Genomic DNA, 13993 nt, shown 5'->3' with positions numbered 1-13993 from the left:
CAAAAAGCAAAGGGTTTAAATATCATTGGAAACCCAAGCCTTTATGGTCTTGGGTTTTCCATTATCATCACGAATTAACAATTCAATCCATTTACCCTCATTAACACTGTTTTCTGGTTTGACATTGTTATCAGCAGTGTTGTTTTTCTTTTGTTTCCAACTGTCAGTCTTCTTCTCAACATGTTTGACATAACTGGTTGAAGACTGACTTTCACTTGTTGAAGTGGAAACACTTGGGCTTGAGGGATTCGGTGATCTGTGTGGTGAGGTTGGCTGAGGTTTCCTAGGAGAAACCGACCGCGGTGTGTGAGACCGAGTTTGACTTTGAATGTCAACGGTCGGTCGCCTCATAGGAGATGACTTGACATACCTAGGATCCGGAGTTGATATGTATTGCTTAGGATCCGTGTACTTGTAGCAAAATCTTGCTATATGGCCAACCTCTCCACATGAGAAACAGTAGTTTCTCCCCCTTTGACGTGGTGGAGAGTAATAACTTTGTTGTTGTTTGTTACCATAGTACCCCTTGGATTTGACATTTTGGGGTGAAGTTTGTCTGGGAGGGGGTTTTGGAAAATTATGTTTTTCATTAAAGTTACCCTCCTTGACAAACTGGGTACCATGTTCCACATGCACTTTCTCAGATTTATGATTAAACTTGTTCTTCTGAGAATTACTTGTTGTTGCCTTTGATTTAGATGTGGATGGGTCTGACTTAGTTGTGGAACCTAAGTCTGTGGCAACAACATTTGGTTTGGTCTCAGGAGCCGAGTCAATGACTTCTTTACCCTTGGACTTTGAAATTTGTTATGTGTCCTCGGGTGTTTTAACATTTGAGTCATCGTCTGGCACAGCTCCTGGTGTGCTCACAAATTGGTTCAGCACTGGGGGTGGGACATTGTGATATCCCACACCTCTTTCCTTTTTTGCACCGGAACTCGAGGATAATGTGTTCTAGCAAATAAAAGGAATTGGAGTAACTTTTTAATTTGAAAGTCAATGATTCAAGATCAGCTTTTGTGTTCTCCATTTCCTTTTTCAAGACATTATTTTTATTGATATGAAAATTTATAGAATCTTGTTGATTTAGAACACATATCTCCAATTCCTTGTTCTGACGCTTAAGGCTATCAACTTTTTCTTTAAAAGCAGACTCTTTCTGCTTCCAAGCCTTATTTTGTGCAAGAGTGTCAGTCAGTTCAATTAAAGATCTTGAGGCTGCTTGTTTATAAGCCTCGAGATCTTCAATTCTCTCTTTCAGAGAATGAATTTCTTGTTCAGACATTTCACATTTTAAACATTTGGAATTTTCTGGTTTAGGAGTAGTAGGGTTAGAACTTACCTTGGCATCATTTGACGTCTCTGCCATGAACGCAAAGTAAAGATTCCCTGCTCTTTCCAGAAAAGATGCAGACTTTGCTTTTGACAGTACCTTGTTGACTTCTTCAACAGTAGCAGCTTCTGCAGGAATTGTTGAACTTGGAGATGATTGAGGAACATTTGACTCTTTTTCTTGATCCTCCATAATCTCCACTGATGACACTTCAGCTTCATGCTCTCCTTCATTTACTTCAGTAGTTGGCTCCTCGACAATGTATTCTTCATCAGTTGAGGAATCATCAGACCCAGATTCTGAGTCTTGATCCACAATGGTGATGTCAGCCATGTTAATGCTGAAGTCCCAGGACTCGCCTTCATCACCTTGAACAGCAAGAGCAGTTTCATTGTTGATGTTGGCGTTGTTCGCTGCTGTTTGATTCTGAGGGATCAGTTGTCTCTCATTGTTGACATTTGCAGCGGCTGCAGCAGGAGTAGATGAAGTTGAAATAGTTCGGAAGGGATATTGGTGACCTTCCCTCTTTGGTTTAGAGCACTCCTTGGCAAAATGACCAAGTTCGCCACAGTTGTAGCATTTAACTTTTGTTTTATCAAAACCAAACTTGGATTTATTGTTGATTGAAAGAGCTTGGCCTGTTTTCTTAGCCCACTTTCTAGCCCTACGGAACGCGCTGCCAAGTGCCCACATTATGTCGATGCGTTCCATATAGTCTTCATCTAGCTGTTCATAGTCATCGCTGTCCAGATGACTGTTGCCAAGTTTAACAGCCACCATTAAGCTGTATGATTCAATTATTGTGCCTAACGTTGCCATATGTTCTTTGGCAACTTCCACCGTTACCTTTCCCAAGCCTTCAGTGTTTAACGTTGCCTTTTCAGTTGACTTGGGTCCGGAGTTAGAACTTGAATTTCCGGAATTTGATGTTGGTGGTTCAGAAGATCTCGTTTCGGTTCCCTTTGATTGATTTGACATTGAGGAGACAAACGCAGTCTTTATTGGAGCATGGTCATTTGAATCTAACATTGGTGATTTTGACATGTACAGCGACTTGTCAGATGTTGCTCTGGGTTTCCTGGAGGATGCTCTTAATTCAGCGTCTTCCTGTCTGATTTCTTTTATAAAGTCAGAAAGAAGAATCGTCTCCAATTGATGACTTCTTCTCATCACAGTCAGGAAGGTGTTCCAGCTTGTTGGGAGTCCTTGAGCGAGACATCTAACCTTTTCAGTCCCTGTTGTTTTGACATTATAGGACTTTAGCTCTGACATAAGATGATAGAATCTTGACAGCAACGATTCAATGTCTTCTTCGGATTCTGGCCCAAACAAATCAAATTCACGCTTTAGCTCCCGTGCGTGAATTTCTTTAAGTGACTCAGATCCTTCGCATCGTTCTACCAGTGCGTTCCAAAGAGTTGACGCTGTTGTGAACTGGTTAAACTGATGGAAGAGATCGCTGGAGAGAGCTTGAGACAGTAAGGAGAAGGCTTTCTTCTCAGCATCAAAGACTATCTTTTGTTCTTCTGACAGCCTAAAGTAGCTCAGGCTTTCACCATCATCGTTTGTAGGATGCACCCACGTTGTCTGAATCGCTTCCCATAGTCCAGGATTCACACCTGTGATATGAATCTGGAATCTTGTCTTCCAGGTAGTAAACTCATTGAGTGCCATCAACTTTGGAGGCTTGTTGAAGCTTCCAGATTCTGAATCACTCTCAAGGATCGATTGGATCCTTTTGTTTGTACTTGAACTGGCAGACATGTTTGCTTCTTTGCTTTAATCTTTGATCTTTTAATCGAATTTGTTCTGATTCGATCGAATGTATTCTTTATTCGATCGAATGTGTGTTGACTCAATCGAATGACTGACTGATTCACTGTTCTGGTCTTCTGAAGCTTATCCGATCGAATACGATCTTGTTCGATCGAATGAGGTGAGAGGTTCGATCGAATGGATGTCCGGTTCGATCGAAAGGGTTCTGGCAGTCGAATAAGAAAGAGATCGAATGGGTGGATAAAATATGAGACTTGTTCGATCGACTGGAAACAGGTTCGATCGAAAGGATGAACTGATTCGATCGAATGGACTTGGCGCAAATCACGGCGGGAAAAAACTGATTCGGTCAAAATTCAAACTGGTTCGATCGAATAGACAGCTTATTCGATCGAAAGAGTTCCAAAAATACGACTAGTTCGATCGGGATTTATGGAATTTCCAAACTTAGAAGATTTGACCAGATTTTCGGTTGTAAATTCACTAACACGAATCCAAGTTGATTTGGAAGCAAAAAATGACTCTTTTAAGTGTATTAACACTTAAACAAATAACCAACCAAACAAAAATGGATCAAACGTATAGAAACGAAGAACACGATGAATGTTCTTGATAAAACCCGGAATTTTAACACCAAATCTTAAGATCAAAAACCAAAATATATGACTTTTATGAGTTTTTGATAAGAACACCAAGAACATAAACACTAGTTTTCAAAAATTTTTCAAGCAAAATATATGATTTTCACGAGAAAAACACGAATATCACCACGAATCTTTCGTGAATCAAGAACCTAAAGCTCTGATGCCACTTTGTGGGACCGATTCGGGACTCGGTTTCCCAACGATTCACGGGGCAACGTGTTAGAGTGCGGAATCCTCTAACACGGCGATTCGGTGATGATCAACGGGCACGTAGGTACGATTCCTAAAGGGGTTTGACGCTTAGGATTGGAGGAAACGACCAAGAACACGAAGAACGATTGAGAGTGTTTCTGTAGGCTGCTGGTTCGTGAGTGTGTGTTCTGTTCTCTCTTCTTGTGAAATTTCACAAGTAACGTTTATATACCGAAGACTCATTCGATCGAATGTGACACTCATTCGATCGAATGAGATCTGGTTCGATCGAATGAGATCTGGTTCGATCGAATCAGTCAATCAGCTTCGTTTGATATTTTCAGTACGTTAACTTGGTTTCACGATCGTTGGTTTCATGTTGAACCAACCTGATAGAACTGGGGACATACATGTGACATTTCATGTCCTAACACACGGATTAGAACTTGAGAAAATTGAATACAGAAAGATCGAGATGAAGTTCGCCCAGGTATACGATAAGTTCGCCTAGGGATTTGATAGATAAGTTCGCTGGAGTTTTGAAAATAATGGACCAGTTTGACCTAGAATTTCTTTATATAGGGTTAGAGTTGTTCCGGCGAAGTTATGGATAATTTCGCCTATAAATGGCGAAGTTATGCTCAACTTCGCTGGAATTAAAAAAAATTTCAAAACAAACCCCTTAATTTGAACAATTTGCAATTTAAGTTTTAAAACAACCTTTAATGTGTTAAATGATACGATCAAGACCAAGTAACCAGATATAAAATCATACAACTACATAAGTAGAAAAATTTTAAAATTTAAAGTACACGGGATCAAATTTCAGTCTCGATAGGGACTACCATGTTTTAGAAATGATCCGAACAGGAATCATACTAACTACGTGACTGTCACACAGATCCGTGTTCAGCTTTATTATGACATAAAGAAACAGGTTGTAAGCAGGTAATAACTTAAAATGGTTTTCATCGTTTCTGTGATACGGGTTCGGTTCAATTAAGCTCAAAACTTAAGTGGGCAACAACTCAGAGATTATGATGCCTCCTATCTATTCTCAAAAGCGTATTTGGCTTTCCCCAAGTCACCCCGAGTTGACCTCGACCCGTAGTGTCTGATTAAATAGTAGGAACTCTTCGATCTTTGGACTCTTAATCCCGTTCTCTATCTTGCATCTTGATTGAGAAGTCTTATCATTATGAACTCTATAATGTCTCAATAACTAATTTTTATTTTTATTTTTTTTTTATTTTTTTTTTAAGTATTTACACAAAATTCAGATAAACTACTACAAGTCCCGAATCTGGATCACTGCAGTTTCTTGACACGCTATCTTCACGGGAATCAGAACACTCACGGGCTCGTGTATGACTGGGTAATCGCTTTTCTGCCTATCATTCGGAAAGATATATATGGAGACATGCACAATTGTTAAGAAGTTTCCACGTAAAATCGAGTAGATTTAGTTAGTATCACTTCTACTTTTACGCACCATAAAAAGCTACCATGACATACAATGACTGTTCTAAAGTCTTTTAGGCCTAATAACTTCACTAGTTAAGCACACAGAATCAGTATATCTATCACTTTCCAAGGTTGGATCAATTTTCTGTTAAACATAGTAAAGGAACTTCTTACGAAGTAGTAGACTTGAAAAATAATTTCATCTCCCTGAAAAAATTTTTAACTTCAATCGCGCCGATTAAATTGAAGTTTTCAGGTAAACGGCTATCCCGAAGATCCAATGGATCAGCTGGACCGACCACATACAAGTATGTGTCCTTCTAACTAAGTATGATCGACTAATTTTCAGCGAAAGAATAAAAACACATCATAAACCGCCCCGGTCACTTTCAGTCATCTGGTTAATGGCTATCCTTATATTCAACAAGTAGAAATGAGGACCAAACATATCCGAAGATATGTCCTTCAAACTGAGGCAACCGACATAATTCTAAGCTATAGTGACCTTTTTTTTTTTTTAATAAAGATAAAAACACGGTTGCTCGGGATTGATCATCCCATTCAGTTCAACAAGGTTTTGAAATCTAGTTTTGTCAAACGCTTTCGTAAACATGTCAGCGGAATTATCTAGCGTATCAACCTTTTCGAGCACAATCAGTTTCTTCTCAGCACAATCCCGTATAAAATGATGACGGATGTCAATATGTTTAGTTTTACAGTGTTTTACGGGATTGTTAGTTACTGAGATAGCAGCAGTATTATCAATGCAAATAAGAGTATGAGTGAAATTCAGACCGTAATCGCGCAACTGTTGTTGAATCCAAAGAACCTGGGAGCAGCAGTTAGATGCTGCCATGTATTCTGCTTCACTGGTTGAAATCGCGACTGAGGTCTGCTTCTTGCATTGCCATGACACTAATCTGCCACCAAGAAACTGACATCCACCTGTAGTTGACTTCCGACTCTGATTACACCCTCCATAATCAGAATCTGTGTAGGCGACCAACTCCAAGTCTCCTCCTCTCGTGTACCACAACCCCAGCTTAGGCTTGCCTTTGAGATACCGTAGAATCCTCTCCGCACCCTTCAAGTGAGATTCCTTTGGGTTTGCCTGAAAGCGAGCACAAAGACAAACAGCAAACATTATATCAGGCCTAGAAGCAGTTAAGTACATTAAAGACCTATTATTGCCCGATATTGAGTTGGGTCCACGTCTGCATCGTTGTTTGAATCAGCACCCAATTTGTGGTTGACTCAGACTGGAGTATCGTATAGAGTGTTGTCCTCCATCTTGAAGCGTTTGAGAACATCATGGACATACTTGGTCTGATGAATGAACATCCCATCTTTCTTCTGATCAACCTGCAGTCCTAAAAAGAATGTTAGTTGTTGGTTCAGCCGGGACCGAGACGATCCGAGCCGGTTCGAGACGGAAGGTTTGATAACCAAAGACGGATAGAAACAAACACGAAACAAACGATGTCATTGATAAAAACGAAAGATTACATGCTTGTTAAACACTGAAATCACGATCTATGGCAGGGGGAGGTCGAGCATGGCCTCCCCCCTCATCCGGACAGCACCTGGGCTCCGGGCACACAAATCCTTAACAAACCACGCCTGAAAGCTGGGTATTTATACCCACTGCTATTCGATCAGGACTCATTCGATCGAATGAGTCCTATTCGATCGAATAGCAGACTCATTCGATCGAATCAGAGACTGGTTCGATCGAATGAGTATCCATTTGAAAATGCTCTTTCGAATGGATGACTTTCGGCGTGGACCACTATCTAGGTGTACAGCATACAACATAAACATTCTAAACTATTCGCCAAGCGACGGCCACAAAACATGCACCAACATTAGTTCACCCATAGCACTCATTTCAAATCTCTTCTTCATGACGGCCTCAAACTCCTGACACATGGCGACTTTTGATACAGCAAAGATGATGTCGTCCACGTAGACTTGCACCAGTAGAAAGTCGCTCCCTTTTCTCTTAAAGAACAAAGTGCTATCAATCTTTCCCCGTTCAAAACCATTCTCAAGCAAGTAGTCGGATAATGTTGAGTACCAGGCACGAGGTGCCTGATGTAGTCCATACAGTGCTTTACTTAGCTTGTATACGTGATCGGGAAAGTCTGGGTCAGGAAAACCCAGAGGTTGCTCAACGTACACAACCTCATCGACTTTACCGTTAAGGAAAGCACTCTTCACATCCAACTGAAAAACCTTCATCTCCTTATGTGCAGCAAATGCCAAAAACAAACGAATGGCCTCCAATCTTGCCACAGGAGCAAACACCTCATTGTAATCAATCCCCTCTTGCTGATTAAAACCTTTTACAACCAGCCTCGCCTTATTCCTAATAATAATCCCTTTCTCATCTCTCTTGCATTTGAAGACCCATTTTGTGCCAATCGCATGCACATTCTTTGGTTTTGCAACCAAGTTCCATACCTCCATCTTTTTAAACTGGGCTAATTCTTCTTGCATGGCTTCGACCCACGAGTTGTCCTTGAGAGCCATTTGATAGTTCTTTGGTTCAATCTGGCTGATAAAGCAGGTGTACAAGCATTCGTTGATTATGCCTGAATCTTTAATGCATGTATAAACACATGTGTGCTCATTCAAGCTTTGTCTTGTTTGTACACCGTCGGACAGATCACCTATCACATTCTCCAATGGGTGATTTTTGTGAACTCTCGTAGTCGGAACCGCACTGACATCTAGATTGTCTTCCAGGTTCGAAGGTAGCTCATCAGTGGGTGATTGTTGTTGAGAGTAAAACGGATTGAAAAATTCTTCTTCAGTAGAGGCAGCAGGGGTATCGACAGCTTTTGACCAGGAAGGCCGACATTCATCATACTTCGGTCGTTGCACATAATTGTCTTCCTCATCAAAAATCATCTTCGAAGCAATTCTTTCATCTACTTCTGCACAATCTAAGTAAGGTATGTTAAAAGATTTGAAAAGTCTATCATAGTCGAAAACCCCAGCGGGTCCCGTGCTTGGTTTTGGTGATTTGTAACTTGTGATATCAGTGTTACAGACCACCTCAACCTTGCTGGTCGATGTATTAAAGACTCGTCTGTTGGGAGTCCCAACAACGTATCCGACTAAGATTCCTTCGTCGGCTACTTCACCAAATTTAGAATTTGCCTTTAATATCGAACACGGGGACCCGAATGGTTCAAGACCACTCAAGTTGGGCTTTCTCCCATGCATAATTTAATAACATGTTTTATTTAATCTTTTAACTGTTAACAGTCGATTAAGGATATAATAGGCTGTTGCAACAGCTTCAGCCCAGAACACCACAGGAAGTTTCGAATCAGCCAGCATGGTTCTGGCTCCTTCAATTAACGTTCTGTTCTTCCTCTCAGCCACTCCATTTTGTTGCGGAGTATACGGAGCGCTGAACTGATGTTCGATTCCTTTCTGTAAGCAGAAGAGCTCCATCTGATAGTTCTTGAACTCAGTCCCATTGTCACTCCTGATGAATTTAACTCTTTTTCCCATAATGTTCTCAACTTTGGTAATCAAATTTATTACCATATGAACCGTTTCATCCTTTGACTTCAGGAAATATACCCAAGAGTATCGAGAGAAATCATCAGTGATCACCAAGCAATACGATGTTCCCCCTAGACTTTTTACATTTACGGGACCAAAGAGATCTATGTGAAGTAGGTCTAGGGTACTGATTATTGAGTTAACCTTCTTGGTGCGATGGGATTTCTTGTGTTGCTTTCCCTTTTTGCACGATAAGCATTGATCTTCAAAGTTGAAATTCTTCAAGGGAACACCCAGCACAAGCCCATTCTTGACAATTTAGTTCATTTTCCGAAGATGAATATGCCCCATTCTCCTATGCCATAACTCGGACTCCGATTCAGTTGCTTTTGACAGAAGACAAGATTCTTCCGTTGCCATTTCTGTCGACCTCATGTCCATTATATACGTATTCTTTTCTCTTGGAGCCCTCATAAGTATCCAATCCTCTGGTATCTTGAAACCAGGATATAGCACAATCGCTTCATTCTTGGTGAAATGCACGGTGTAGTCTTTGTCACAAATCTGCGAAACACTTAGCAGATTACGCTTCAGTTCTTCAACAAAATTCACTTTCTCTAACGTCATCTTTCCGTTAGTCACCGTCCCAATTCCTGTAATCCTACCACCGCTCTCTCCAGCAAAACTCACTCTTCCTCCCTGAACAGGTTTCCAATCGTGTAACAATTTCTTGTTACCCGTCATGTGCCGGGAACAGCCGCTATCCACAACCCATTGATTGTTTGCAGCCCTGTTCAACTGTTCCTGCACGATTAAAGCAAATGATTAAAATCTGGGGACCCAAGACCTATTGGTCTTGGGTCGATACATCTCGTACCTTGGCTATCCAAAGTTAGTATCAGAATAGTTTCTGTAAGTCCTGAAAGGATACCTTCTTGGAGATTGACTATGAGGCCATCCAAACCTTCTAGAATTAAATGAATTATTTCTCATGATTTGATTGTTAACGGGGAAAAACTGAGGTTGATTTCTTTGAAAACCTGGATTAGTCCAATTTTTGAACTTTGAAGAGTTTTCACTTTTACCATTATAGTGATTAGTTCTATTCTCAGTTTTTGAAGGTCTCACACCTCTGAATCTCCGCTTCAGAGGGCAATCAGCAATTAGGTGTCCTAATTGATTACATCTGAAACAACTCCTGTGTTCAACTTTCTTTTAAACAGTTCTTTTAGATGATGAGGCTGCATTACTGCCCGTTTGTCTCACATATGGTGGAACATACGGGTTTAGTGGAGATTTCTTTCCAGTTGTTTTATTTTTCTCTCCACTTTTTGGTAATACTGCCTTTTCTTTTGTCTCACTAGACTCTGATGACTTGTCCGAGTTTGATGAGACAGGACTAGGAGCAGAAATTTTAACACTCGAAACAGGCTTACTTGTTTCGCCTTTACTAACTTCTGGTTCTTTACTAGTTACCTTAACCGGAACTGTCTGACTATAATCAACATCAACAGATTTCTGATTACTAGGATCATAAGTGTAATTATGATTGTACGGTGGCGGAACTTCATGATATCCAATTCCTCCCCTTTTAACTGGGGAACCTTGATCACTAACGAGGTGATCAAGTATAGCGGTGGAATTTCTAAATTTCTCAAGTTTCCTGTTAAGTTCCACCACTTTCACCTGGTGATCAACTATCTGTTTATCCCTTTCAGCTATTAGTTTGGTTTTTTCTTCTAACACTTCATAGCTCAGATCAATTACTTTAATTTTTTCAGCTAGATTTGCTTTAAGACTTCTAATATCTTTTTCACTAGCTTTTATTTTTACTTAACTATTTTCTCTAGCTTTAGTGAAATGATGTTCTTCTTTTAAGGTTTTAAATTGAGCATCCAAACTAACATACTGATCAGTTATAGTTGTCAATTGTTCAGACAGATTTTCACACTTAGTGCAAGGGAGTTTAGTACTTTCCTTGGTGAGCTGATCTTTCACATCTGCCATACAAGCTTCATTTTGAGCCTCTGCCATGTAAGCTTCACTTTCGCCAGTCACTTCCTCAGTATCTGCAGTTTCGATGTTCGCCATATTGGCCTGTTCGAACACTTCTTCAACATGCAGATTCCAGTTATATTCCCCATTCTGTCTGGAAATCATGGCTCTATTATCATTACCACCCCCATTCTGGTGTGTCGACCTATTCTGACTACGTTCAACTCTCTCATTCGTGCACTCCTTCGCAAAGTGGCCATTCTGTTGACAGTTGTAACAGTGCACCTTTGACTTGTCAAAACCCGGTCTCTCACCAACAAACTTCCTTCCTGTCTTCTTCATAAACCTCTTAACCCTTCTCACAATCATCGCCATCTGCCACTGCAGATCCATCTCTTCCAGATCATCAGCATCGATCTGATCATAGTCTTCCTCCAATATTGCTGGATCAACAATCTTACCCTGAATGTAATTTTCATACGAAGCAATAAAGGATGCATAGAGAGCAAACTGCTGTTCAGCAGATTTAACACTCATGGGCATCCTTGAGTAGTTGTTGTTCGAAACACTTGGGGTAAAACTACTCTTGGTTGCTTGAGGGTTAGAAGCATTTGATCCTCCAGCTACAAAGCATACATCACCATTCATGTTGAGAGATACATGACCTTCATGTGTTGAGTTAGCGCCCGACTCTCCCTTTGAGTAGTAAGCAGACGAATCAGACTTTGAACTTGAACTTGTATTAACCTTTGCACCATACATTCCTGGATCTTGAACCTGATCAGTAGGTGTCTCTTTTCGAACCATGTTTAGTTCAAAAGTTCGTAGCTTGTTAACTGCTGTTTCCAGGTCATAGTCAGCAAAGTCTTTGTCTTCTCTCATCAACACGGTGTACATCTCCCATTTAGGTGGGAGAGCATCAAGAAGCTTTTCAAAAATTTCATCTTCTTTGTAAGCAATTGAATAATTGTTGAGTTCGGTCATCAGATGATAATATCTAGTGATGATATCATCAAGTGATTCATTCTTCAAGTACTTGAAGACCGAGAATTGGGTTTTAAGTAGTTTAATCTTTAAAGCACGAATTCCCACATTACCCTCAAAACGGTTTTCAAGAGCTTCCCAAAGCTCTCTAGCAGTCTTATACTTTCTGAAGGTGTGTAGATTCTCTTGTGGAAGAGCCATAGTAATCGCAGCATGAGCTTTGCTTTCAGCCTCATACATTTTCTTCTCTTCTTCTTCCATCTCTTTGTATTTCTTTATCTGATCACGACCCTCATACTCAGCAGTAGGTGGAATGTAACCATCTTGTATGCATACCCACATCTTAGCATCTTGGTACTTGACATATTGTTCAAAACGATCTTTCCACGCTACATAATCGGTTTTCTTAAGCATCTTCGGTGCCTTTGTAGCCGAACCCGCTTCCACTTCCATCTTAACTAGTTCCGTAATGTTGATTGAATACATCTTTCACGAAACACACAGAAACCCGAAAAATAAAAATTTTATTTTTAACAGTACTGTAGGCGAAGTTGTGGATAACTTCGCTTAAGTCTGAACTTCGTTGATTCTGAACTTCGCTTTCTTTTTAAATTCGCCTGATTTGGCGAAGTTGTAGATAACTTCGCTTAAGGTAAGCGAACTTGTGAAGTAGGCGAAGTTGTGGGTAACTTCGCTGATAAAGGCGAACTTGAGAAGGTAGGCGAAGTTGTGGATAACTTCGCTTAACCTTATATCTTCGCTGAAACCCTAAAATTTAAGCGACAACTTCGCCTGAACCCCATAACTTCGCCTGCGGCGCTGATCGGCCAGAAACGCATCAGAAACGTGCCAGAAACACCAAAACGCAGATCTCGAACCAATGCATAAGAGCCTAAGGCTCTGATACCACTTGTAGGTTCCCAGCCGGATCTACACGAGATATCTCGTTTTACGTAGGTGCGGAATCCCTACGTAAGACGTTACGAGTGTTGAAGACGATACGATTAAACACACGTTACAATAAACAAATACTCGTTATATTGCAACCTTAATCACGTGATATGTATCACTAATACTGGACTCGTCACACGTAAACTGAATACTCTGATTGAATCCCTCCTAATGTTATTGATTAAGCCGTAACCTAATCAATATATAACACGACAACTTCGCCTGGCATGTTCAGGCGAAGTTGTCACTAACTTCGCTTAGTTCACAAGTTCGCCTGTATCAGCGAACTTGTGAGCTAACTTCGCTTACATACAAACACAAATCCAAACGACTCGATTACAGACACTAGACACTGAACTACTGACGTCATGTACCAACAACAACCTTAAGATTCAACTGCTTATTTGAATCTTTCACATTTTCAGCTGTTTCAGTTTGAATTTCAAGTTGAGCTTCATGTTATGGTTGATTTAACTTGATTAATACAAGTGCTAAGGTATTATCCATCTCTTCAGCTTTTTTCAACTTGATTAGCACTTCAATTACTTCCTGCTCAACATATCCTTCTTGATCTAGAGTTTTGGCAATATTGTCTTGTTCAATCAATGTTTCTTGTTCACCAAACTCCTCTACAATCATAGACTGAGCAATCATATCCCTTTCAAGTGTTTATTGTATAATGTCAGCTTGCCTTTTGGCAGCCTATTCAGCAAGTACATCTTCATCACACACATCATCATCATGTTCATCCTGTGTATCAACAGGTTCTTCTTCATTATATTCAACTATTTCTTTCCCTTTTGCTTTTCTCCTTATTTCTTCCTCTGGTTGAGTGGGGAAATTTTCAATTTATTCCATAAGATTCTTCATATCTTCATCATCCACAACTTTATTGGAACTTTTATCATATGTTTCTGGTTCAGTCAATACTAGTTCCTCAGTTGCTGCACCTTCATCTATCACATCCATCAACACATCAGTACCAATAACATCGGTCGCTATGGCCTCTGTAGTCAATACATGTTTAGTTGTATGATTATTCACATCAACATCAGTCTCCTTCTCTATCTCTTTCACCCTCTCCTCATTCACAACTTTCTTGTTTGAACCTATGTCATGAGCATCATAGTCTTGC

General features: G+C 40.3%; 1 protein-coding gene across 1 annotated transcript in view; it reads right to left on the bottom strand.

The window, feature by feature from the left end:
- Positions 1-13512, bottom strand: part of LOC143625586 (large ribosomal subunit protein eL27-like) — a 34469-nt gene extending 20957 nt beyond the window's left edge. Inside the window, exons 1-2 of the mRNA XM_077095883.1 lie at positions 13345-13512; positions 13233-13254 (exon numbers count right to left, since the gene is read on the bottom strand). Coding sequence (XP_076951998.1) covers positions 13233-13254; positions 13345-13512 — 190 coding nt within the window. The remainder of the gene's footprint in view (positions 1-13232; positions 13255-13344) is intronic.
- Between the last annotated feature and the right edge of the window lie 481 nt (positions 13513-13993).

This window comes from Bidens hawaiensis, unplaced genomic scaffold, assembly GCF_021521415.1.
Source record: "Bidens hawaiensis isolate Kalapana, Puna unplaced genomic scaffold, B.hawaiensis_p1.1 tig00004124_1, whole genome shotgun sequence".
In the NCBI taxonomy this organism is placed as follows: domain Eukaryota; kingdom Viridiplantae; phylum Streptophyta; class Magnoliopsida; order Asterales; family Asteraceae; genus Bidens; species Bidens hawaiensis.
Note: the sequence above shows the minus strand (reverse complement) of the source record. Positions and strands in the feature narration are given on the sequence as shown.